The sequence below is a fragment of the Copadichromis virginalis genome, linkage group LG14 (genome assembly GCF_057382275.1).
Source record: "Copadichromis virginalis isolate Kocher_CV1m ecotype Utaka linkage group LG14, C_Virginalis_male_GT1.1, whole genome shotgun sequence".
Lineage (NCBI taxonomy): Eukaryota > Metazoa > Chordata > Actinopteri > Cichliformes > Cichlidae > Copadichromis > Copadichromis virginalis.
Window position 1 is genome coordinate 24472553 of NC_140631.1, and position 27004 is coordinate 24499556.

The 27004-nt window shown below is 41.6% G+C and overlaps 1 protein-coding gene and 1 long non-coding RNA gene across 2 annotated transcripts in view; one reads left to right on the top strand and one right to left on the bottom strand.

The window, feature by feature from the left end:
- Positions 1–22284, top strand: part of LOC146693999 (uncharacterized) — a 28039-nt gene extending 5755 nt beyond the window's left edge. The window contains exons 3-4 of the long non-coding RNA XR_014914848.1: positions 21216–21381; positions 21710–22284. This is a non-coding gene — a long non-coding RNA (uncharacterized LOC146693999). The remainder of the gene's footprint in view (positions 1–21215; positions 21382–21709) is intronic.
- oafa (OAF homolog a (Drosophila)) lies at positions 1113–15958 on the bottom strand. The gene is made up of 4 exons (XM_085430051.1): positions 15189–15958; positions 4188–4322; positions 3922–4102; positions 1113–3112 (listed from the first exon to the last, which is right to left on the bottom strand). Exons 1-4 carry the CDS (start codon positions 15417–15419, stop codon positions 2838–2840), a joined length of 822 nt encoding a protein of 273 aa, XP_085286177.1. The 5' UTR covers positions 15420–15958; the 3' UTR covers positions 1113–2837.
- Positions 22285–27004: the final 4720 nt, after the last annotated feature.

Sequence of the window (27004 nt, forward strand, 5' to 3'; positions counted from 1 at the left end):
ACAGCATGCCCTGCTGCAGGCTTTCCTAGGATAAGGGTGAGACACCTGAGCTATGTTTACTCTTATAATGGATGCAGATTTGAGCTGTTTTAAGGTAAAAACTAATAGCGTAATAATTGTGTTCCCACGCAAACCAATGAAAGGACGGGAACTGGCAACCCGAGCCCACGAACAAATGAAGAAATTTCTTCATTTGCTCGTGGGCCAGTTTATTGATGGTGACAGCAAAAGCAGCTGTTGCTAACAATGTGAAAGGGCAGCAGCAGAGCAGGGCCATAGCTCATCCCTTAGCCGAGGGGATGCTATCATAACAGGCTAACTCTGCACTGGTACTATTAGATGGATCAGGGAGCAAGCTAACCGCTAGCAAGCTAACAAAGCCTTGTTTTATGGGGTTACAACACGTTTATAAATGCGGTGAAATATAATTACCTTGACGGTTCACATGTGGCTGTCTCTCTGTTTACATCCTGGCTGTTTTGCGTCCTCTGAAGCAAATATATGCTCGTAGAAGACCGAGGCAGGTTTGTTTGGATACACACTTTGCTGTCCTTTAACTGAACGGCACCGGGTAGCAGCAACAGCAGCCTCCTTCAGCATCCTTTGTATCCCATTACAAGTAGCTGCATTTGCATGCTCTGCTCCTATTAACTTGCTAGCACTACAAAGTGTATTGCATCCTGCTTATATTATCTCGTGCAATACCATAATTAGAGATTAAAGTAGATTTATGCAATATTTTGTAGGAAAAGCATGCTTTCATCCTTGATGTAGCAATGGCAGGCTCTTTTTCTTTCGGAACAGGGGCGACACCGTGTGGGAAATGGTGGAAATTACAACCTTGATCGAAAGACTGGCATAACACACCCGAGTGCAAAACAGGACAATTTATTGGAGCACCCAGAAGCAGATGACTATGCAAAGAATCTAAACTGTATATCTCTTAATTCCCATACACCGATTCCTTTGCCCCTCCCCCCCAAACACACACACACACACACACACACACACACACACACACACACACACACACACACACACACCTCCTTATACCCCATATAAGGCTTAATAAAATTACTCCAATATACCACAAATAACTTCCAAGCTGTCCATGCAGTGCAAAGAAGGACTTTATTAAAACAATTTATGTAAAACAGCTCTTAAAAATTGTACTTAACCAAATTGCTTCATTTTTTTCCGTTACGGCAGCTTTTTTAATTACAACATATTAAAAACTCTTTCATAGAAAAAAAATATGTTTAACAATGTAATCTACAATTACATAGCAAAAACATCAGTAAAATGTTAAGGCACTTGATCACCAGAGAAGGCCACAAATAGGTGTGTTTCACTCATTTGGTTCTTCAGTTAGCAGGACATACCAGCACACTAAAAACTTTTTTCCTCTTTTTTCTCCCTTTTTTTTTTTGCGTTATGGCAGTAAAAAGGCTGAAGTTATTGAGGAAAAGCAGTCTTTTCTTTAACCTAGTACTATAAAGAACAGACAGACAAGTTAAATTTGGTCCCACAAATTTAAGAAGTGCTCCTTGAATTACACGTAAATTATCGGGGGCAGATATGAGATGTATAAATTATAGCAGGCAAAGCCGGAAACCAAGAACCAGAATTCTGGCAGCGCGCATAAAAGTCTAAAAATGCTGGTTAACCAGAAGATGGCAGTGTGGATCATTAAAGCGCCTGTTGCTTGAATGGATCCTCACATTGGGGAGGAAAAACAAAACAAAAAAAAAAACACCACCATACCGAAGAGCTTGTGTCCAGAAACTGAAACTTTAAACGGCTCCTTTCACAGCATTTCTTTGACTTTGGTTTGACACTTTTTAAACAGACTGAGAGGGGTGCGAGTTGTGGGCAGGAGGTGTCCCCATGGGTAATGACAGGGCAACTCGGGATAAATCTTCACTATTAAATAGGATAATATGCCTGTTTTTCTACACCGTCTATACAAGAATGAAAACAGGCAGTATATAAGCAAAACAGGATATGGATGAGAAACAACAGCCAAGAGGTTAACCTGAAATATGTTCGAATACTTTGTGTTACTGAGGCTCTGTGGTTTAAGATGAACTTCAGAAACTAACTTAAACTTAATGCCTACAGGGAAGCAAACAGATGAGGTTATTATATTAAAAAGATTTTTTTTTAATGATAGTCCTCCATAATTTCACTTTGCAACCAAAATAAATAAAGATAGCATTGGAGAGGTTTTGTTTTTTCTTTGTAAGCATGCTTACATGGTAAAAAAACAGCATTTAGCTGGTAATAAACTGTTTTCACAGAACTTTATAAGACAGATAATTCCAACATTCAAATTTTCCTTCACCAGGATGGAAGAATTTGTTTGTCTACCTCCTTTTGACTGAGAGTGGAACAGTGTTGTTCCTCTGCCGGTGTATGACTGTCCATCTTTTGTGCATACCATAGCTTGTTTGAGAGGTTTTGTTTAATTTGCCCCACTCACTTTCCCCAAAAAGGCACAAAAGTGACAGCTTCTTGGCAAAAAAAAAAAAAAAAAAATATATATCTCTCGTTAAGACTGACAGCAAGAGGTCATTTTTCCCCAGAAACATTAGTGAAAAATTAGTGACTTTGCTGCATCTCCCTTAAAAGCTTTTGGTCTCATCTGGAACCTGAATTTATTTCTACTTCAACGTGAATGTCTGGATGTCGGCCCTCCCCACCTGACACAGCTTCACTTCACATGATATAAACCAAGGTCCAGTGTTGCTGTGGTTAGCATGGGTGGAGAAGCATTGGCTGGGCTGGCAAAAAAGAAAAAGAAGTCTTCTCGTTTCTTAAACATCCACAACAAAACTCTAGGTCTCCTCGTCCCAGAGGCAGAGCTGTTTTTGGGGAACATAGTACGTGAAATGGTATCCTTTGCTGCAGCTCTTGATGCCACACTTGTAGGTGGAGCCCTTGCCTGTTGCGTCCCGGCTGCGGCAGTACTTCAGCAGACACGGGTACCACTCCAGCCGCAGGGTGTACGTGCAGAGACATGGCTGCCACAAGTCTTTAGTAGCATGACAGGCCTGAAAGCTGGGTAGCTCTGTTGCTTGGGGCAGAACCTCAAATATGGAGCCGTCCACTCCTGTAAAACAAACAGATATTGAAGCATGTGGCAGTTAAAAACAAAAAGCAAGCAGTCGCGCGTCTGCGCCGATCGCTCCCTTTTCTGATTCCGCTCAATTAAATGCGGCTGTGATCTAGAGAGCGCAAACAAAGTGGCATAAAACAGGCGAGATGCTGCAGTGAAAGGGCAGCTTTGTTATGCTAAGGAGACGCTACGATAGGTCCCTGTGCAGATAACGGCGCAGAGCGCTCGGTGAACCGTGACCATCAACATTGTTTTCTTAATAACAAAGCTGTCAGCTGACAATAGTGCTGTCGTATGAATTCTCCTCAGCTCGAATCATTTGGATTTCGCTGCTATAAAGAATCTGCATCTCGCTGCAAACTGCTTTTTTGAAAACAAATGGTTAAATAATGGGCTGAACCTCTCCGATAAACAAAATTAATCTGCATGCACACACATGCCGTTTCACCCTATTTCATAGTGTGCAAGAAGGCAGTTTGGAGAGCAAAGAGCGAAAGAGGAGAGGAACCTAGATAACATGCACAGTCACACAGTCTTATCATTGAAACCCCACAAGATAATACTTGAAGTCATATCACTAGAATTAAGTGGAAAGAGGTGTCTTGAAGAGAGAAACAGGGAAGATAGTGTTGAGGAGATTAGGAGAATCAGTTCAGAGACATATGCAGAATTAGAGAGACAATCAGGAGAGGAGAAAGAAAGGGGGGTGGGGGGGGGGGGGGGGGAGGGTACAAAAACACCAGCAGAGTTTATCAGAGTTTATGTGAGGTTCAATAATAAACAAAAATCAGATGGCCGCTGACCTTTTTCCAGCCAGTATTTCACATCTGCCTCACTGGTGTAGATGGCCTCGCGAGCCTCGCTACACATGTTGTGGATGTGGGCGCTGAGGTGCCAGGCCCGACTTAGATTGACCGCTGCGCTCATAGTCAGCTGCTCCAGGCCTCTCCGCTCCTCTGCCAAACGAATGGCCTGGGGATTTTTCTGGGAAAGACGTAATATCCTCAGATTCTCCACAGTATATAATCAGCTGAAAAATCTCCATAGCACAATCTCCACCGTGTCATACCTGCCTGAGACGGGCCATGGACTCGCTGGGGATGATCTCATTGCGGTTGAGGCGGGACACGAAGCACAGGGCTTGGTACTGGTTCTGCCCTCGTTCCAGCTCGCCCAGGATCAGCGCTCGGAATATTTTCACATCCTGAAAAAGCCAAAGGGATGAGAAATGAAAAAGCTGAACAGATGACTCCCGGAAAGTATCGGGAATAGTAGTCGAGGCAAGGTTATGATAAGTTGTTGTTTATATGAGGAGAATCATCCAAATTAGAACACATACTGTTTCCATTACGGTACTTAAAGCAGTTCAATGATGTCCAAACAGCTGTCTACTCAAAGAAACAAAGGGTTTATATTCACCTCACCCATAAAGGCTCACATGACAGCTTGTTGATACTTTTTGTCTGCAGACCTGTGCAATGAGGCTCCTATGATACTGTAGTATTCTGCTGTGTCAAATTAAACCTTTCCAGCCTGTTTCTTGTCAGACCTACTAGAATTTCTCACATGCCAGAAATGTCAGACTCAATTTAGCATGCTGTTTAAAGTAGAACTGTACTACTAGCAAAATGTCAATAGTGAGAATTTTCACTCACACACACACTCACACACACGTTGGCAAATGTGCGAGCGATCTGGCACCAAACCAAAAGGCCATAAAGAGTTTGGTGAGGGGCAAGGCAAAGCATGATGGGAAGCTTCGAGAGTTTGGAGAGCAGAGCAGTAGACCTGTCCTCCTATTCATTAGAACCCCACTCCAAACCCCCTCCTCCTTGGCTTCAGCTCCAACACAGACACACACAGTCCTAAATACCCCTCCTCCGCTTTTCACACACCCGTCTGAAGCAAACAGGCAGCTGAGGAGTAACAGTTTGAAGGCTTTCACTCCCTGAGCAGGAGGAACTCTGGAATAGATAAACAGCTCCGAGATAACCCCACTGAGTTCTTCCACTTCCTGTATGGAGAAGAGTACACCCTGGCAAGAAGGCAATGCATTCTGCCTCACAAGTGTTTACGCTCTGCAGTCCTTTACAAACTGCTTGGATCTTCACTCCAACAGCCACTTTTGTCTGTGAAAAGAGACACTGGCAAGGGTACAATAGCAGCACGGGTATTACACAAGGCAATCCTGTTTGACCCCTGGAAAGAAAATTACTAAGCAAATATTGATTATATAGCTTTATGAGCTGTTCACATGGTACTCAGAGGAACACAGAAATGAGCCAGTGGAAATTATATGCCTCAGCTTTTTCCTGCAGACACAAAACAATAAGATAATGTCAAAGAGCGGAGGAAGAGATATCACAGCGAAAAGAGTGAGTACAATGCCTACAGCGAGAAGGACAAGAGGGCCATTTGCCCCAGAGTGCAGGAGTAAGCAGAGGCCATGACTTCAAGACCTCCCATGCTGCAGACACATAGTGCTACGCTGGGACACCGGGTGGGGAGAAGAGAGGGAGGGAGGGACAGAAAGAAGAGGAAGGTATTCGTGTCAGCCACATGGATTTGCCCCAGGGCTCTCTGGGTAATTACAGAGCAGCATGGCAGTTCCACTAGCTCTGCTTCTCTGGAAGCGACTCAACAGCAAAGCGAAGACACTGATCCCCTCCTGTTGTGTCATTATGTCTCGTGATTAATGATTGTCTAATTTCTACTCTGCGTCTAGGCCAAAAGGGCAAAGGTAGTTTAACAGTGCTTACTGTGGCAACGATTTTTATTGATGCAATTTTGTATCAAAATGACATCATCTGCACACCATGGAAAGTCTTACGGGCACAGTTTGACAGTCATGGTGTTGAAAAATTGGGAGCACAGATTGGGAGCTGTGGCAAGTCGACAGGGTGAAATATTACAGGGGGTACTAAGGGTAACATCCATTCCCATTGTTATGTCTCATTATGGCAAAGTAAACAAACAATAATGATGAAATACCAAAAGGTATGTGTTTTACTGCCTAGTTTTATTGTTTTGGCTAAGTTTTTGGACTTACATTACCTAATTAGGAAGCAAACAGGCAGCGATCAGGTTCCAGAAAATAATTTCCCCAGAAGCAGCTTCTGGCTACACGTAGCTAGAATTAGCATCGGATCAGTTTTGACCTAAGACATGTCAAGCTGTGCAGAGCAAATGAGAAGGTCAGGATGGCAGGAAAATCCCCTTAATTATAGAAAAAAAACAAAAAAAACAAAACATACAAACCCCCCCCAAAAAACAACCCTCCTCCTGGAGATTAAATGCTTCACTTCTGAAGAGCTCCTGAAATGATTTGAAGCCATGCCAAGGACAGAGCAAAGCTGCACAACAAACATAAAGCACGCTCATGATGTATTACTGGGGTAGCGCAGACTATTCTAGGATGTGGCAGCATTATGCTTCAGGTAAACTCCAAAAAAAATGGCTGCACCAGATGTGAGAGCAGAGTTTGTGTGCACCACACCCACCATTCAAACTACAGAAAATTACTCTAGTTCTGGCATTTTGCCAGTAGACTACCTGGCTGGTGGTACTTAAGAGTTTACAGTAGTCTATAGATTTCCATTTATCCGTGTTACACAATTTGAGTTAAAATATAGAAATTAAAACCCTGAAGATCAGAAGTTGAATATAAAACCATACCTGCAAATATTAACCAAAGAGATACTTTCACCTGCATACCTGCTTTAGAACTTTTTCATTGCACAAAGAACCGCTCCAGCTGGTCTGTGGATTCAAACCGGACACTTTCTTGCTATGACCTGGACGATGCTAACCATTGCCCCTCATAAATATATATTTGTCTTAGCATTTTAGTGTTTAGAGGATATAACTTGTCCATAAGTGTATAACGGCTGGCCCTCCCTCAACCTAGTTCTACTGGAGGTTTCTTCCTGTTAGAAGAGTTTTTCCTCCCCACTGTCACCAAAGTGCTTGCTAATTGGGAGCCATCTGATTGTTGGGGTTTTCTGCTTTATTCTACATATTTGTAGCAACTTTACCTTACAATTTAAAGCGCCTCGAGGTGACTGTTGTTGTGATTTGCTGCTATATGAAAAACTGAACTGCACTGAATTGAACTTTTACAGTTTCTGGATGGTGATATTTCTTTTATCTTTATCTTCTGACAGGCCAAGATGTTTTGTAGTCTTCATATTCAGCTGGCAGCATTGGTATATTTTGTGCGCAGTCATGTAGTGAGAGTAGTTAAAATTTAATTACGACCTTTGAATGACAACACCAAACCAGTGCTGAGGACATGTCAGCTCAGGTCACGCTCGAGTAAAATTTCACTGACATTCTGACAGCAAACAGAGTAAAATAGTTATATCATCTTTGCTGCCCGCCAGAAAAAACCACCACCGTTTGGGATGTGTGCAGATGCACTCCAAAGCGTGATAAAGAAAACACAATAAAGGAGTGAAACATGAAGTGATTAAAGTAAGGTTTACACCTGTTGTTATGATGACAGGCAATATCACTAGGAGAGAGTGCGCACTCGTCTTACTGATCAAACAACAGCTATCTCTTTTTACAATCTCCCAAGCGGGAAGGTGTTTTTAAAGTCGCCGAATTATGCAAACAGAGGACTGACAGAAGATCAAACAAATATGAGACGGGGAGGAAAGGCGCTTCTGTGGTCACAGTATGGGGTAATCCCTTCCTGTTGTAACAAAACCTGCTTCATTCGTGTGATGGATTATAGAGAAAGATTTCGTCAGTTCCTGATAAAATACACCACACTGCCAAAAAGTAGACACAATAATTGCCTGGGATGCATATGGCAAGAAAAACAGTAATGCTGGAATCGAGTAGACTTGCTAGAGCTTGAAAGCACCCCTTAATTTCAAAATACTCCCTAAAGAGGAGGTGCCCACATTTGGAAAATGAGTCACCCCCCTTAAAGAGTGTTTACACCTAGAAAAAAAAAATTAGAGTAATAACTTGCTGACCAACATTACAGAAAATAACCACCTTCGGACATTACGAATTAAAAAGGCAACCTTATTCCCATCTTTAAAAAGACTGGCGATACCATAATCAAAGGGCAGCGTATCCTTGAGTTTTTTTTACTCTAGCAGAGCAGCGTAAATGTCAGGGTGGCTATAAATAATCCACACAAGTGCAAATTCCTTAACATTGCTCGCTTACACATAGGACTTAGTCCATTTGCAGACAAACTACCACTGGCCAACAGCCAAACAAGTCTGTATTCATGCAACATGACTGGTGGGTCAAACGAAGACCTGTTAATCAGGAGAGAGGGTAGGGGCTCGTTTCATTGGTGGTTACCTTTGGTGGGTCAGATTATTTAAGAGGTGCACAAAAGCCCATTCAGACACTCAAAGGGTGCCATTTACAGTGAACATTCTCAGACACTGTAACCCAGCAAGACAAACTCCGTCTCCTTGCAGAGTATATACCTGGTTTACAGGCTGTTAAAATAGGAGCCCAGCAATGAAAAGCAGTCCAAACGCTCATGGGAACATTGCACCTGCACTTGCAAGAGATATATGTATCTCAGTTTGAGTGCCATTCTGGCTGAACCGATTCACACTCGATGCAAGGATGGATATTCACGCACAAGTGCACCCACACACACGCACACAAACAGTACAGCAGTATGTGTTCCCTGTGCAGGGGGTTCTTCCTGTTTTCAAATCCCCCCTAAGACCCTGTCTGTTGATAAGGCTGATGGCTGGCTGTGGAGGACTGCTGGTAAGCCACGCTATGATGAGTCATTTGGGATCAGTGTGGGTCTGTGTGGATATTTGCCTGACATAGGACCAAAAAGTTTATGTAATACTTTAAAAAAATGAACAAATAAGATTAAAGTCAAGCTTGTATACTATCAAAAGTAAAAAAAAAAAAAAAAAGGGCAATGTAATCTTTACATAAAATTCAGCACCGTGCAGCCTTCCAGTTTATTCGCTTGTCTCGAGTGATGAAACCTTGTGTTTACTTTTAAAATCCCGAACCTACGTAAATGGCTCCGACTGCCTTTTGAAAACACGTATGGATTTTAAATGTTTGGTGACGGGACAGGGTATTTGCTTTAGTGTGTGAGGGAAGCCATTCAAAGCAGCAGCAAAAAAAAAAAAAAGCACAGGTTTTTGGCAGGGATTAAAGATCATTTTTGGGAGACAGAGGGAAAGACGCACACAGACAAAAGGAACGGGAGAAAAGCCACTGAGCTAAGACATGCTTTGAGCTGAAGTTAATTACAGACGCCCCAAAGGCAGGAATGTGGAGCCACATTTAGGTCTGGTCACACCTGGCTGTCCAAAGAGCTAACCAATTAGTAAACACTGGCAATGAGTGGACAATCAAAACACTGGAAGCCATGAAAAGAAAGGTTTTCCTGTTGGCTATTCTCCTGACAAGAATGCAAAAGGAGCTTACCTTTCCCAGTGCATGAGGGGTTAATGTTTAGGTGTTACACATGAGCACAAAAATACAACCGAAATTCTTTTTAAAAAGACTAACTCTGCACAGCCCACAACATCATTTTATTCATTCATGCAGAATCTGGATACAATTAAGTAGACACACAAACAGTTTATGGGGGACTCTGCATCCAGGAAATGAGAAAGAGGCAAGCAGTGAGTGCTAACAGGGAAGGAAATGAGGCAGATAGATGAGGCATAAACAATAGAGATGGCCACAGTCCCATTCAGCCTCCAACTGTTGTTGCACATCTTTCATATCCGGTTTCAGGAACCACAAAAATAATGGTATTATTCAAACTATACATATTGATAATAGGTTTTATGTAACAACATATCCTTTATGAGCCTTTTTCTTAAAAAACAGAATCTGTTTTATGACAGGAAAGGTGACACGACAGATTGTTGACAAGGAAAAGGGTGTTGTAATGCCTTCCCAGGTGTGGACCCCTATGACTTAACTGCCTGAACTATCACTGACCTAAAAATAAAATAAATAAGTCCGAAGTTTGCGAAGTGGCGCTACCCAAACGGACACAGCCATGAATTTGACAAAAAGAATATTTCAGGAGACAGAAAGATCTGGCACGCTTCAATTCTTTGTCAGTGTCATTGCCAATCTTCTTCATCTTAAACCATCTGTAGTTAGACAAAAATTACAACTATGTACACTGCAAGCCACAACTGCCGTCTTCATGTCCGTCAAAGGCTGCTACCACAGCACCGTGCGGTCCCTGTCCTGATCAGTAAGAATTTTTTTTAAAAAGCTAGATGATAGTCATCTCTCTGCTCTGGTCTCTCCCTGGAAGCAGAGACTGTGAAAATGGGAAGCTCTTTATCAGCAGTATTAAATGTGAACATCTGGCCTTCTGGCGAGAGGAGGAGGGGAAAAGGATAAAGACACCAACAGGCGCAAAGGGGCCACCAGAGGCCAAAGGGGGATCATGAGGAGACCCGAATGGCAACAACAAGACCACAGAAGAAGCTTGTTTTGGTGTTTTGTTTTTGATTTTTAGGGGGGGGAAAAAAAGCAGGGAAAATTATGGCCATGGGTAAACAAACAAACAAAAAGTTCACTTTTAAATACTTCAAAGTTAGCTGAACTCTTCCTCCAGCACAGAGTAACCTTACAAGATCTTAATGTACTAAAACGAAAAGTAAGCGTTCAAGAATGCCACCTCAAAGATTTAAGACAAGAAAGCAGAACTAGGCAGTAACTTCTCTGAACAGAGTCATTTTCCCACGCAAAAAACATACAAAAGGAAAGCAGAGTAGGAGGCGAGGTCTTCAAAGTTCATCCCTTGAGTAAACAATTTGCCACATGGATTTCTGTGACTCACAGATTGCTCACAGTCACCGTTTGGAGTGTGAAAACCTGTGTGCCTTATAACGTACTGAACGTACCTGAAGCAACAACAACACTTCCTGGAACAGGTGACACTCACCCATAAAAAGGACTTTACAAGTTTGTACAAGTGACAAAGAGGGATGGTGTTTCAAGGTGGAGTAAGAGGCAAGGTGTGGCAGCCAAAAGTAAAGAAAAAAAAAAGGTTGCTACGGTACTGTACTAATGTGAAGTACCTGTAACATGGGAAAAAAACACAACAGCCAGTTGTGACTCTTGGCAAACCTCTGCGTTTTACACTAACAAGAAAAAGAACAAAGTGGACTGTCATCGGCCTCCCACGCAGGAAAAAAAAGAAAAGAAAAAGAGTTTGTCTGACAGATAATGCAGTTAAACAATTCTAATGGCGCATACAGCATACGAAGGCTCGAAGAGAACTCTGAATGAGCACCTGCCTAACTGGGTCACACTCTGCAACCCAATGGGAGGGCACACAGAAAAGCTAACCAACCTAACTCCCCACCCTCAACTTTCCTTCTGTGTCTGACACAGCACATGAGGGTGTGTGGAAAAAAAAAAAACTCCAATCCATTCTTACGGCAAGCTTATTTCTGGGCGTGTGCATAAAGCCTCTGTGCTTTGAAGACCATCACAATGAGCTGAGCTGACGGTAACGCAGGCCTCCGCAGTGAAAGCCGATCCAGTTTGCAAGGTTCAGGGAGAAAAAAAAAGAAAACGGACACCGACGTGCTCATCAGTGCCATCATTCACAAGATCCTGACCCAGTTAACGGGATGGTGTAAGTTGCAGATGATCATCCCCATCGAAAAACTCTGAACCTCAAATATAGTTGGTGATTTTTTTGGATCAGCAGTTTCTTTGTTCTCCCACACCCCTATTTTCAAAATTGTTCCAATAACTGAGGTTTTGGTAAGAACAGCAAACTCCTAAAGCTTTGTCACCCAAAGTAGTAAAAACGCTAGCGTGAGCGGAAGCCTTTCAAATTTCCTTCTAACTGATGGTATCAGCTGTTTATTCCTACTATCTCAAACTATGCAGTTCTAGTTTTAAAGTGCAGAAAGAAAAAAAAAAGATCCTCTGAGCTTTAACGACCATATTAGGTGGCTAAAGGGGTGACAGGAGACTGTCTGCATTTTGTTTCAGATGCTTTTAAATCACTTTTGACTTTTCTTGCTGGTTAGGATTAGGCATTAAAAAAAACAAACCCATAGTTAAGAGAACAAGAGGGATTGCGGTTGGGTTTAAACATGCCACCTGACATTGCACTTAAAGGGCAAAGGAATCCTTTACAAGCATTCACATGCAGTCACTTAAGAGTGACAAACTTGCTACATTATTTAAAGCACACCTTAGATGTATCAAAGGACACCTAGTTATTTGACATCATGGAAATGACAGCAATGCACTTGCTACTGGCCGCCTAACATTAAATTGTAACTGCAGTGCGCCCCACGGTGTACTTCTAATAAGAGTCCCAAGCCCTGATAAGCGTGGAGGTTTGCGTCAAGAAGGAATCGAATCAAACATCTAGGAATAAAAGAAGACCTAAAAAGTCTATAAATCGAAATAGGCCCCGAAATTTAAAACCCTGAAATCGTATCCAGATAATAAAAAGGCTTTACAGTTGCAGGCCAAGGTGCCTGTAACTATAGATGTACGATGACGTGCACCACTGCATCCCAGATCCCCGTGAAGTCATTCACATTCCTGCATTGATGGACAGAAAAGACAAGACACACAAACACCAAATCTGGAAAGACCCAAAACAAGCCCTGAAAGATGAGGGTCATTTCCCTCGCATTGACCTTAAGACAACGGTTTATGTTAAGCTCAGGGTACTAGCCTGTGTTGAACCATAAATTGCAGAATTTAATGGGGTGGAAAGGGGGGGGATACCAAATTGGCAGCTACCTTCTCTATTCAGAGCGACATCTGTGCTGAGATTTGTCTCACAGTGGGGGAAAAAAAAAAAAAAAAAAAAATCTGCAGATCGACGTGAAACATTTCATCGGGATATTTCTGAGCTGCAGACAGATTGCTGCAATTTTACATAATTTAGAGTCGATTCAGCTGTAAATACTTCATGGAGACCCCAGACGGGAATGAAAAGCTCCTTTACTGCACGCTGAAAAAAGAAAAAAGAAAAGAAAAGAAAAAAAAAGAGTGTAACCTTCAAATGCAATTACAGAATAAGTGGCAGATAATCAACTCCATCCAACCCCATAACGCCTGTGCTTCATAAAAAAAGCAAACCGCACTATCATAAATCTGTTGCTTTGAAGTGAACAGACAGCGGTGTCCACATGTTGAGATTCAGTCAACATGACACAGAGGTGTCATGAGCAAGCTAAAACCACCTTTTCATCTTTTCCATATGCTTACAGACCATCAGAGAACCTTCCTGAAATCGCTGCACGGCTCATACACTGTGATTCATTGCTTGGATAAGGTTGACTAAACTTCCCTCTCACATTCAGCAGACCACTTCACCAGTGTCTAATGGCTATAACATCTACCATCACATTTTGCCACGTATTCACAAAGCAGCAAATAGTAATGAGGCTGCTGTCCCGTGACTACATTTCAGTTCTTTTTTTAAATCTCAGTGAACGAGACTTGCTCTTCAAAATGTGACATTATCTATCGAGCCATCCATATTTTTTGTGTCTCATCATTAGAACTCAGTGTTTAACATCCCTCTTAAAACACTCCGCTTCCCACAGGCGCTCGTCTGAACTATATATTCATGGCAGCTGGAAGTGACAGCTCATCCAACTTTCCATAAATCTTGGGAGATACTGCACAAGACTTGAATGAAAACCACATGCAGAAGAAACAAGGCGGGGGCAGGAGACAAGGGGGGGGGGGGGGGGGGGGGGTGAGACAGAAAGAGGGGAGAGGTAGGGGGGAGCAGCAAGAGGCTGACCTACAACTGTACAGATAAATCAGGCAGCGGAAAAGTAAAGCGATCTAAGAGGTTCAAATAAACCAAACCATATGTGCAGATGTGATGTGCGCTGGAGTGTGTGCATGCGTGACGGGGTACAGCAACCCTGCACGGTCAGGAAAAGGGCTCCCTGCTCTCAGATCACTGTACGTCTCTTTCTGTGGGTGTCACCAGCGATTGAGGGGTGACGGCCTCTTCTCTTTCAACTCTAAATTAGCTGTTTTGGTTAGTGAACCAGACGTGCAGATCAAAAAGGTCAGACATGCCCACTTAATCCTGGTAAATCTCCCCCTTCACATCTCGCCAGCCTGTCAGCTTATGTGACAGCAACCATCACAGACACATGCCTTTGCTCTGTGCACCCCCCCCCCCCCACCACACACGCCCCTCTTATGCAAAGCAGTTGTTTTTTTATTTTGCAAGACTGACAATTTCACGAGTCTCCGGATAGCCATTGACAAAAGCAAAACAGTGTCATCTTTCCAAAATGTTACAACTGGTTGGCGTTGGACACTTGAGCTGTTTGTCTATATTTTAGAAGAATGCTAAATATGGCCACTTATGATCAGCTCTGAACGGGACCCTTGAGCTGCAGGGGTTTCGAAGGCCATTAGGGTCTTGGGGGCGTCACATCTAAGGAGCAGCAGCTGTCTTGACCTCGGTGAAACTCAGCTGTGATGGAAAGGGATGAATGAAACTTTATACTTCAGCTTAAATATGGGCTACAGTAACTGCTCAGATTTTTCCCCTTTATTTAAAAAAAAAAAGGCTTTAGGTGTGATTTTGTTTAAGATTCAGATCTGTGACCCTGAATTAAAATTTAACAAAGTAGCTTGAACCAAGAAGCCATTGTTGCGGATTTCAACACCTAAGGGATACACAGATTTGGGGAGAATTGGGGGTTCTGATTATGTGAACGGTGCAGATCCTTGATCAGATTTTTGGGGGGTTGTAGGGGTGGATGGGTGTATTATACCAAAGTAAGGGGGTGGAGGGGCACAGCAGTAGTGCCTTTTAGTTAGATTTGGACTGACTTTAAGGATTAGTGACAAGACACAATTTCTTATTTTTAAGTGGGGACTTCCTATAGTGACTTCCAGGACCACCGAGGGAGTGTTATGAGTCTGCAGGTATAAAATGGGAAGCATGAAATTAAGTTCTTTGTTAATTAGTTCTGATTCTGGAGGGGAAATTGCAGTTATTCAATAACCTAAAATTCAAATGAGCCAGGGGGAAGTATCCGCCTCATGTTCAGCGGTAAGCAGGACAACCTCTTACCCGTTTGAAGTCCACCACAAAAGTGATGAGCGTCCCATCTCCCTGCTTGAACTCGAGTGATATCGAGTCTTTCTCGCTGTCCGCCTCCAAAACCTCCTCGGTCACCAGTCCGTCAGAGAGCCGGACTCGGACCCGCAGCTCCGCAGCGAGTCCCACAGCCACGAGCAGCACAAGGGCGCAGAAACGAGTCAGTATCCGACCTGGAGCCGCGGAGATGCAACTCGCAAACATCCCCGAAGACGCAAAACCGTACCCGAGAGAGCAAAAAATCGATGCGAAATCCAGAGGTCTCCGCTCATATCCCAGCTGTGTTCTTCTCTTGTGCCGTGTTGTCTCGTCAAGTCTTTTCCCTCATGATCAAAGTTTGGTGGGTCACTCTTTCATGCGGTCCCCCCGCCGTGCGTCAGTACTTTCCACAATTACGGGCACATTCATAGGAATCAGGCGACAAACACACGTCCTCACTGCAATCTCTCCCTTTCACTTCTGGGACCAGTTCCCTTCCATTGAATGTGTGTCGCTCCGGTGTTGTTGATAAGATCATGCGCACTTCAGCTCCCTCCCGCACCACAGTCAAGAGTCCGATGATTGCACGCTGCTTCTCACTCTGCTTTGTGTTGATGTTCACGTCTTCTCTCTCTCTCTCTCTCTCTCTCTCTCTTTTCTTACCTCCTTCTGACTCTCACTCAGTCCCGTCACTTCCTATCCGTCGGTATCCCGCTGCTCGCCTGGCCTCCAAACTTTCTGCGGCGTGTGAGTGAAATAGCGCACTGATGGTAGTAAACTCTTAAAGCCATACCACCCTCAGAAAAGTCTGCCCATCCCCCTAAAGGCCTCATGTGATCCTCCTGCACTCCACAGCAAATGGGCTAATAATACCCCCCTCCTCCACCCCAGCAATTAGAAAAAAAAGGTGTTTGTAGGGGGATTTGTAAATCACAGCTCCGTGCGTGTTGCTCACGGCATGTAGGGATGATTAAAATGCATGAGCAAACTATACCGTGCAGCTGGCGGTGGTCGTAAAGCAAACAATAACCAAGCAGGTAAAAATGTTGGAAACATAGAAGATATTATCTTAAGTTTAAAAGCCCTGTGATGTGAGTAAATAGGATGCGCGCGGATGTGCTATCTTGTGGAGGTAATATTGGATTAAATGCGCCAAAACAGGGATGTCAAACATAAGGCCAGGGGGCCAAAATCGGTCAGCCAAAGATTTCAAACTGGTCCACTGAGCAGCTTTGGAGACTGTGAAGGAGCATGTAAATTTTTGGTTTTAAACTGTATTTTCACAAGTTTTTGCAGCCTCTCCTACTGATAAAGACTTCCCCTTAATGGCCTCTCCATGGCCATTCATACAGCACCAAAGTAAAAAAGCGGTAGTTTGTGTTTTTCCTTCACTACATTTTTTAAAATCTTCTATAGAAATTAGATTTTTTACAGTCGGTTCACGTAAAAGAAAAAAAAATCAATCAATCAGTCAATAAAGGAAATAAAGGACACTGTGGAGGTAAACAGCAGAGGTGTGGACTCGAGTCACATGACTTGGACTCGAGTCAGACTCGAGTCATTAATTTTATGACTTTAGACTTGACTTGAAAAAATGTTCTAAGACTTGTGACTTGACTTGGACTTTTACACCAATGACTTGGGACTTGAATTGGACTTGAACCGGTTTACTTGAAAAGACTTGATATTTTGCCCCAAATATAAAATTTAACATGCATATTATATAGAGATTGAAAATGTGACGTCATTCACGGGTAGAACCGCAAAGGATTCTGGGAACTCGTGGCAAGCGGTACTAGCGCACGCAGGCTTTCAATTAAAATCAGTTATACAGCGATAAAAAGAAACACAAAAATGTCAAGAAGCTGTTGTATTATTAACTGCAATAGCTGGTCGCATGACAGCCACGGGAAGCCGACGGGTAAAGAGATCGGTTGTTATCGGATTACGTCGTTGAAGAGAAATTGTTCAAGCCATGTTTCCGAAGTAACAAAGACGCGACGGATGGCCTGGATTGCAGCCATTCAAAGACCAAATATAACGTCCCAGAACACTCCAGCTCACAGGTTAGTCTGCTCCAAGCATTTACACAAAGGTCAGTCTGCTGTTGTAGTTAATGCGTCATTTTTCTTAACATAATTGGTGATATAGGTTACAAGCAAGTCTGGCGCTGAACAGAAATTGTCGCGCTATGCTCCTTTATTTATTGTGCATAAATAGTGAATTGTCCTGACACAATATTGCGTTTCGCTTCTGTTATTATGGTACATTGACAAAAACATATACTTTTATTCACAGGATAAAACAGTTGTTTTGTATCACTAATTGTCCAGTACGATTACAGCATACAGTATTATTGTCACTGCTACATTTCTGTGATGCTACCAGAAATTATTTCCACTGCTAATTAATTACCGTTGAGCTCAAAGATCCTATTAATAAACGGTTAAGGAATGTGTATTTATGACGACAATTTGTGAGACTGGTAAACTTATGATACGTACGATGGTCTTTACTTTCTACACGGTGCATTTCAAGGTCCTGTACCCATCCGTCGGTAAACTGTACCTGGGCTTGTTGCAGTGACCGGAAGTTACTAAACTTCATGAGTGTATGCACTCACTCCAAGAACCGTATAATTATAAATATGCATATAAATATGCTACGATGAGATAGCTGACTTCATCTAACTAGCAAATGTTTTCCAGGCTACGTTGGTGATGCAGTTTTTTTTAAAAATTATATTTAAAAAAAAATATCATTTATTTATCATTTATGTATGATATTTTTGTCATGCGATTTTAAAGCCGGTCCTACAACCGCATCCAAGAATAACATGCAGCTTATCTCAGAACTGTCGGTGAAAATTATTCTTGGAGCTAGGTTTAATTGAGCTGCATTTTAAAGAGGTGCAATTTCACAATTTGTGTATATTTTCTAAGTTCACTATTTTGTCATGTGTTGAGAAAAACACAGATTTAAAAATTACATGGTCTAATATTTACATTTAGCATATAACTGCAACATGCTTTTTTTTCGTTTTTTTTTTTTTAAAGACTCGAAAGGACTTGAAATTCAAAATTTCAGACTTGTGACTTTACTTGGACTTTTACACCAGTGACTTGAGACTTGACTCTGACTTGCCTGACATTACTTGAGACTTGACTTGAGACTTGAGGATAAAGACTTGAGACTTACTTGAGACTTGCAAAACAATGACTTGGTCCCACCTCTGGTAAACAGACGACACAGAGCTATTAGTTCTCACTCCTGCTTTATTCTTCTTCTCACATCAACTGAACACATCGCGCCACAAAACACATCAACGCACTTCCTCAACACTGGGTGTGAGTGGAGCCCTAAAGGACATATTCTGTCAGCTGACAGAAATGTTTTCGTTTTACACTCACTGGACCTCGTGCACAATCAGAACTTTTTCTGTCATTTTACACATTTATTTCTTACAATTTATGGCCAAAGAGTCACTCTGACAGACTTCTTTCATTTACTACAGTGTTTCATTATGATGTAGAAAAACTGAGACACGCCATTGAAATTACACTTCTTTTTTTTTTTATTAAAGTATCCTGGGGAGTACATTTGTAGTTAAAGCTGTTTACAGCTAGCTCTGTGATCCACAGTGCAAAATGAGTTTGACATCCCTGCTCTAAAACATCTTTGAAAATTATCCCCAAGAATGAGGAAAACAGATATTTTGTTGTCAGTCTCCAATTTTTATGTAACTTCCGTAGAATATAAATTTTAGTTCTTGCATGAATCCATCGCAATACACAGGATAAGCACTATGGTTATAGTTTTTGCAGCTCACTTTCTTGTTTTTCAGGTGTTTATGCATCCGCCTAATCTCCCTGAGACGTTTGTATTTATGTATTTATGACTCCAGTGGCTCTAGCATCTAAAATAAATCTGGAGATAATCACTGCCTTTGATGACAACATATAGTTGAGTCACAGGTTTCAGTTGCAGGGAAAAAAGACAGTCACTCCTTTATTCTTATTATGTGTTTTTTCATTTTACGATGCCCTCGAGAGAAAGCTTGACAAACCCGAGGTGAGAGCTGACAAACAGATAAAAGTCGCCTATCTGAAGCAAGATCGCAGCTCCACATGAAATGGTAGATTAACACTATGTGTGTGTGTGTGTGTGTTGCAGATTTAAGTTTGACAGCCATGCAGTAATTTTCATATCTCCATTGGCTGCTGCACTGCATTCTGGGTGGGCTAGGCCCCGGTTTGGTGACCCCAAACGTTGCAGCACACTAAAGCTGCTGTGACCAAGAGATGGTCGCTCCAGTGAAGAGGAAAACAAACAGAGAAGCCATTAAGCAGAGCAAACATTGTTAGGTTTGCCTGGAGAGACCAAACTGGGCCCTGGGCCCTCACAGAGTCGAGGACGGGAGGTCAGGCAAACACCCCCCTTTGTGATGGAGGTTAGTTCTCGAGTATTCTCCTGCTACATCTTAGTTAGAGCGTCCAAACACATGCTAGCTTAAGCTAATGGAAAACAATGGGATGTAGGGATTGCCCGACTACACTGTCAGCAAACATGTAAAGCTTCCTCCACCCTTCTTACTTAATAATTAAGAGGAAAAGTAATTCTGGGGTTCTGTTTAAAAATCATGTGCTTGCACGTCATATTTGCACACACATACGCACACGCAGTTGTCCAAAGTACAATAAAGCTTTGAGGTTAAAGCTAGAGCAGAGGCAGATAAACACGACTGTGTACAGAGAGTGTTTATGATTAACCAGCAATTTCGTTGCCCCGTGATAATTCACTGTCACAACGAGCAGTTTACGGTTAATTACATGAGCACTGTTGCTGTCATGCAACGACTGAGAGGAGAGCTACTTTTGTTTGGTTAATTTACTGTAAAGGGAAGAGATAAACGAAAGTGAAAAGCACTTGAAAAAATGTGATTGGACTTGTATGTGTGCATTACACTTACACATCTTAAAACAATGTTTACCTCACATGTCTTGATGTTCGTTTGTGCAAGTCTACATGCACACCTCGTAACGTGCATGTAGGAAAAAGCATGTGCATGTAACGTGCATGTGTGTGCTTTTTTCTTTCCAGCAACAGAGCCGTGGAGTTTCACGCAATCTTGATATCTCGCCTCAATAAGTGAAAAACAGATCACAAATTAATCAAAATATGTACAATAAGGAATAATAAGGAATAAGGAAACCTCTGATTTAGTAAGCTGCGCTGAGCCGTAAAATGTAGAATCATAAATAACCACCAACACTGGCTCTTCCGCCTTTCCACTCTTTGATGAGCTCCAGTTGTGCTTATTTGTAAGGTATTCAGCTTTGACCCAAGGTGCTAATACTGCACTCCAGTCGTGCGTGTGTGCATTTATGTGTTTGCACGTGCATGGACTTGCACAAAGTTGGTTTGAAATGGTGGCATTTGATGAGGGATTTGTGCCACCCAGACTGCACCTTTAACCAAAACAGCAATTTTTGCCACTGAACTGAGCATAACAAGAGGGCCGATCCTTCTGCAACTGATTAGATTTGTCATTTTAATAAATGTATTGGCTTAGAATAGAAGTTTATTACTCACAGTAAAGGTTAAAAACACTCCTGGTGGACACTTTTTTATAATTGTTGGTTGATTGCCATGCAGGTTTGCAGTTATGCTCCTAATAGCACAATATTTATGGCTTGCTCAACCAAAGGATTCAGAGGTAATCAGAAAGCCTCCCAGACCAACAAGCTGGTGATGTTTCCCCTCTGTAGTGTAGCAGAATGAGGACAGCCGGTGGGGGAGAGCCAAGCTCTGTGGTTGATCTCTACTTGATCTCTCCCCGAGACAGATGCCAGAAGTGTTTGTGCGTATGCATGTGTGTTTGTGTTCATGAGAGTGTGTTGTATTTGCACAAGGATTGCAGGAGCTGAAGCTGCTTCCCAGTCCTCTGATGATATTTTCATATTTTTGCTTCCCTTCTTCTCTCTTTTCCCTCTCCCTCGCTCACTGCTTTGTGTGTTGGAGGAGCAACCAGTCGCTCGGCGAGCTCAGTGCTGTAGGCTGGCTGAAGATATCTCCTTACACATGTGGGGCTCTGGGGCCACAGTAACCCTTTTTGGAGCACAGGCATGCATGGAGGAACAGAGAGAAGAGAAGAGCTGGATAATGGTGGGGAGACATGTAACTAAAGGCAAGCAGAGCGGAGCTTTATATATAACACATTTTATACACAAGGGAAATTTAATGAGCTCTGTGTAAAAAAGAAAAGAAGAAAGGGGAAAGAAGAAGAGAAACTATGCTAATAATAGTGATGGTAGCTGGCAACAAATTCATAAATAGATGTATTCAGTTACAAAGAATCTGCATCACATGTTGTGGTCTCAAGGTTTGGTTATGCTTTTTGGATTCTTCTTATTTTGAGTTCTTGATCTCATTTATAGTTGAATGACTTTCAGTTTATGTGCCATTGTTTAGTTTTTGGTTGATGTTTGGATACATTTTCCCTGGTGTTTCCCTAGGCTGTCCCAATTTCTCTGGCTACGCATGTCTTCCATTCCTCATATTGAGAGAAGAGAGAGGAGGCTTGCCAGAGGAGCTATAATCGAGGATGCGCAGGTGTATTCTTTAGAGGTTTTAAAAATTCATTGTATAAAAAGGAGCAGCACAAAGCTTAAATATATCCTGTGCGAGAGGAGGACAACAACATGTCCTTTTTATGTTGTATGATGATCAGATCTATTGCATTCTCTGTTTTGACGTGGGTAACACATTGCAAGTTTGATTATTTATCCATTTATTCAAATATACACGTATTCGATTATAGTCTGTCATCACATCAAGTATTCAGAAATAGCAGAAAATAGTAGAATTTCCTAGATGATATTAATTTCGTCATTTTTCACCAAGTAGGTTATGTTTTTGGCAAGCTCAACTTAATAATCTACTGGTTAAAACTGATTAAAAATACTTATAACTTTGAAACCATGATTGTTAGTGTGATGTGTATCGGCAACATATAGAAAATACCATATTAAATACAATGTGACATTTGACCTCTGACCTCTCCTTCAAGACCAATAGATTAATCTTAAAAAGTGATAATGATGCTACATAGAGCTGTGACTATAATTCCTACTGTCATCGATTGAATTGACAACATATAGGAAATGATATATATGGATTCAAAATCTCACATTGCTTTGTAATGACTTTGTTATGTACATCACAGAAAAGTAATTTATGATGCAGTCGACTCAAAGCGAGGAAGCCTGGACTCTGTTTTTGTATTGCTTCCTTGTTTTGTCCACTCATAACTTAGAAACCAGAGGTGCTGAGGACAGGATGTGTAATTTGGGAAATGAGAAACGGTGTGTGTCTGTATTCCCTCTGTCTCGTTTATGTGTTTGTGCGTCTATGTGTAGCTTTATTTTGGTAATTACTTTTCTTTGTGTCTCTTGGGCTTTTATTTGCTTTTTTTTGCCTTCCCCTGATTGTTACCACCTGCTTTTAATTGTTTCCTCCTGCGTGCTGCCCTCACCTGTGTCCTGTTCCCCAGTCAGTGTGCCGTGTACGTACAGTCCTGTTTGCCAGTCTGTCCGCTGCAGTCTTCGAATCTGTCTCCACTTCTGAGTCTTTGTGTTTCTGGTTTCAGTTTACTCTCCTTGTTTGGATTTTTGTTTCCAGCTTGGAAAAAAAAAGTTTATCTTTTGTTTTTGAGCCTTTGTGGCACTAAGTCTGCCGTTGTTGCCAGTCATACGCTCAAGTATTGTAGGAGAAATTTGTGGTGCTTGTGTTTTAATTTTCCATTTCCAATGATAATTACTTCTGCTTTACTAATATACTATTTCGGATGTTTTACCGCGTCATATTAGATCAAACACCAGTATCAACTAATGCATACTGGTAGTCATTTTAGGGAGTCGTGAAACTTGTGTATGCCATGTATGTGCGTATTTTTTATGTGTTTATTTCTTGATGCTGGTAGAACTATATGTGTTCCTACCAGATTTTTCCCGGTTTCATGCAGACACATGCTGGTGTTTGAAGGATAATGGGGGAATCTCGAAACAGTGAAATAGTAAAACACACAAGAGTGATCATATACCCTGTATATAAAGAAATGAGGTCATAAAGAGGTCAGAGGGTGCTTTGACGCAGACGCAAAAACCTGCAGTTTGTATGAAAATAAACAAAATTAGACTCCATTTATTCTGAGATTAAACTGACTGAGATTAAAAAAGATCATAAGAGGGGCTGGAGGGCCATAAGATTACAAAGGCACCTGACCTGCCATTTCAGTGAGTGTGGGAAACACACATGAAAGTCCCACACACATTGTTTTATATGCACAAACCAGTTTGCAATAAGCAAGTACTATCAATAATTATAAATGTAGTTATAAGGATTTTAAGCAACGATTTAAATCACAGTGAAGACAGTGTTTAATGGGTGTAATAATTATATGTGGTCATATAATAAATTCCAACAGCTCCACAATGTTCGTGCCATTTTCACTTTCACCAAACTGTATTTAAATCTTTGTCCCTGTTATGTTTTCATGTCTTCCAAAAAAAGAGTGTTATAAAACCTGAAAACATCCACTCTCACTGCTGTCTGAAACATTAGTTAAGGATTAATCTTCCATTTATCAATGTCAGCCTTCTTGGCCGAAGCATGAAGCATAAACCGTATGTAAAGGTTCAGCGACATGCTACTTAAAAACACTTGAAGAAGAGAGAGTTTGTTAGTAAGTTAATTTGCACAGACATTAGTTGATTTCATTATGTGATTACATTTAATGTTACATAATCTTGAGTACATAAATGTTTGGATGGTGTTTAATTCTGCTGCATTATTTAGCATTACACACTCACACCGGTATCCAGATGTTCCCGTGTCATCATCAGCAGGGGCCCATAACCCATGCCTTACTGAGAAGGATATTACACCCTTGCATGCGGTTCCTTATCCCCACACAATCACTCACTGTATATTCAGAAAGAATTCCATGGAAATTCCCATAAAGTTAATGACAGAGGGGGTGGCGGGTGGGGTAGGAGAGCGATACAGCAGGGGTGAGGGGGAGAAGGGTCTTTTGAATTGTAAAAATAAATAAACATGTTTGGGCTTATAGCTCGGAGCATTAAACCTCACAGTGAGAATCTTTCCTGGCAGAGTCCCAGCAGGAGATGAAAGACAATCCCACTTTAAACACAGGCGTAGGAACGTATCATTTATCGTTCCCCATTGTGGCAGGTTAAAGCTGTTATGATCTAACAGCAAAGGTGGAGCTACCGCTCTTTGTGTTTCCAGAAAATTCAAATACAAATACTTTGAGCCTCTACTGTATGCACTCCTAGTTAACCGGGGAGGAAATGTGTTTCGTTCTAACATCTGTGTACACATCTGGTGAACGATTACAAACAGAAAAGCAACCAACTTTATACGGAATTAACCTTACGGCAACAGTGGGTTTGCTAAACCATGGATCCAAACCTTGTTCAGATTTGTTTCTCCTTCTGTAATCATCATATAGTAATAAAGGGTTGACATAAGCAAATGTTAGACATCAGATGCCATGCTGAAAGTTAACTTTAAGGAAACTTATAGGCAAAGTTGTAAAATTTAGAGCTGTGTATGTTGTTGGTGGGAAACCTCATGGTGGATGATATTTGGTCAAAGCCCACATCAGCTCACATGAGTCAGAGAACATCTGTTCAGGATGCAACAAAGATCTCTTCAATATTTAAATCATTAAACGTATGGCCTTCAGTGTGGAAGCAAAACTTCACAATGGGGTGTATTTAATAAGCTTGCAGTGGCATGAATCAGTAAACCCAGTTTCCTGAGCAATTAAACATAATTTTATGCAAATGTTGCCACACTAGGTAAAAGTGTATCAACAGATACTACCAGCAAAGCACTGAAGAAACTCAGTCCTGTAATATTTGACTCTGATGCCTGATACTCTAAAAATTGAGGCAATGCATCACCCATTTTGCTGGATGGATCTCTTCTAGAAAGTAAAATTGGCATATAAATCTACTCTGAATGAGCCCACTCAGTAAAATCCAACTTGCTAATCGTGACATGCAACGCAATTATCACGCCACACGCACATCAAACACAAGCATCAATCACTGTCACTTAGTGCCATAGATTCTCCAGCATGCAGTAACTTTATATTTTCCTCAACAGTCAGAGGGTTAAAGCTCTCTTTACTGAAGCTCCTGTCAGTGTTTCCAAGGTTATTAAAAGTTTTGAAAGAAAGGATAGTTAAGCCAGCATTGCTAATCAAGGAAAGGAACTGAGCTACATCGTGGGCTGCAAGTCACACTGAGTATTATGTGAATGAGAGCATAAAGGCTGTGTGAGAAACATGAAACAAATGTGGGTTTAGAACTAACATAAACTGACTGAAAGCTGAAGTCAACAGAAACTTGAGCATTTGATCAGTGAGGCAGTGCTTTGCTCAGCTCAGGCAGTCCTGTGTTGTGGTGCCTTTCAGCATTGTTGTTTCCAGCTTTACTGTTTTGGTGCAGTCTCAGTATATCAATAATACTGCTTTTGAAAGATACCAGCTTCCAAAAGACTAGAGTCTTTAGGCATTGTCATTAAAACAAAGTTGGTACACAGTCCAAAAGCTGCACACACTTCTCACATGTATTGCAACAAACAGGAGACAGATGGGTCCTCACTACTGGAAATACTAGTGCATGGGAGGGTGGACACATGGGGGACATACTGAGTTGTGTGAATTTCCTGCTCTGTCCTCATGTGGGTACATGAAAGTGCATTTAATGTCCAATCGCAAACATGAAATGTGTGTTCTCACATACAGCTCTGAAGTTAAATTCTCGAAAAGTTCAAAATTAGGCTAAATGGAGTATCCATACTCAATCGTATTGTTTATTATAGATTCATAATAGATACTGTTCTGTATCTGTCCCCATGTAACCAAGGAAATTAAGCAGTTGAGGGCAAACACAAAGCAAACTTTTGTTTTTGCGAAGTTTTGCGAAGTGTGGAATATGGCATCGTTTTCTGTGATACAGGCCTATCAAGAACCAGACTATATTTTGGAACAATATCTTTACACAAGTAGAAAATCATCTTTTTAATAGTGATTAGAATTAAACCAAGCCCTAACCCACTTCCATAGCCACAGGCTCAGATTATTGATGCAGGAGTTTAAGATACTTCCGGCTGGTGGCCTTTTTTGTCACCGTACTCCATATGTTCATCTCTCATTAAGCCTGCTTTCTGCTGTAACAGGCCTGCTATTCATACAGATAAGAGGCCAGTGTAATCGCTGCGTGCTCCCGCAGTCACGGCACGGCCGCTGATGTTCTGCCAGCACACAATCAAGATGCCTGCTCCAGATTATCGCGCTGTAAACAAACTGGTACCCCCACCAGTTCTCTCCCTTAGAGAACTGTCAGACTCTTTCATTTGCTGGGATCAGCGTTTCCAAATGTCAACTGGTCTTACTACTTACTGACAAACTGTGTGTGGGACATGAACAAAAATACAAAATCCTGTCCAATCAGTTCCACTTCAGCTGATAAATGGATCTGTTTTTTTTTTTTTCCAATTATTCAATAACAATGAATATGATTACATTATCACACCAGTTTATTTTGCTTGGCGCTTTCGAATTCATGCCTTTCATTTGTGTTTGTCTGGGGCTGTAATTGCCGGGAGAAACTATTAATTTAAGTGCTCCTCCCAAGAAGAACAACCAGGCAGTAAAATGTCTATTTTTTGAGGACTGTAAATTGTAAATGTGAGAATACATGAAAGCCGTTTTTTAT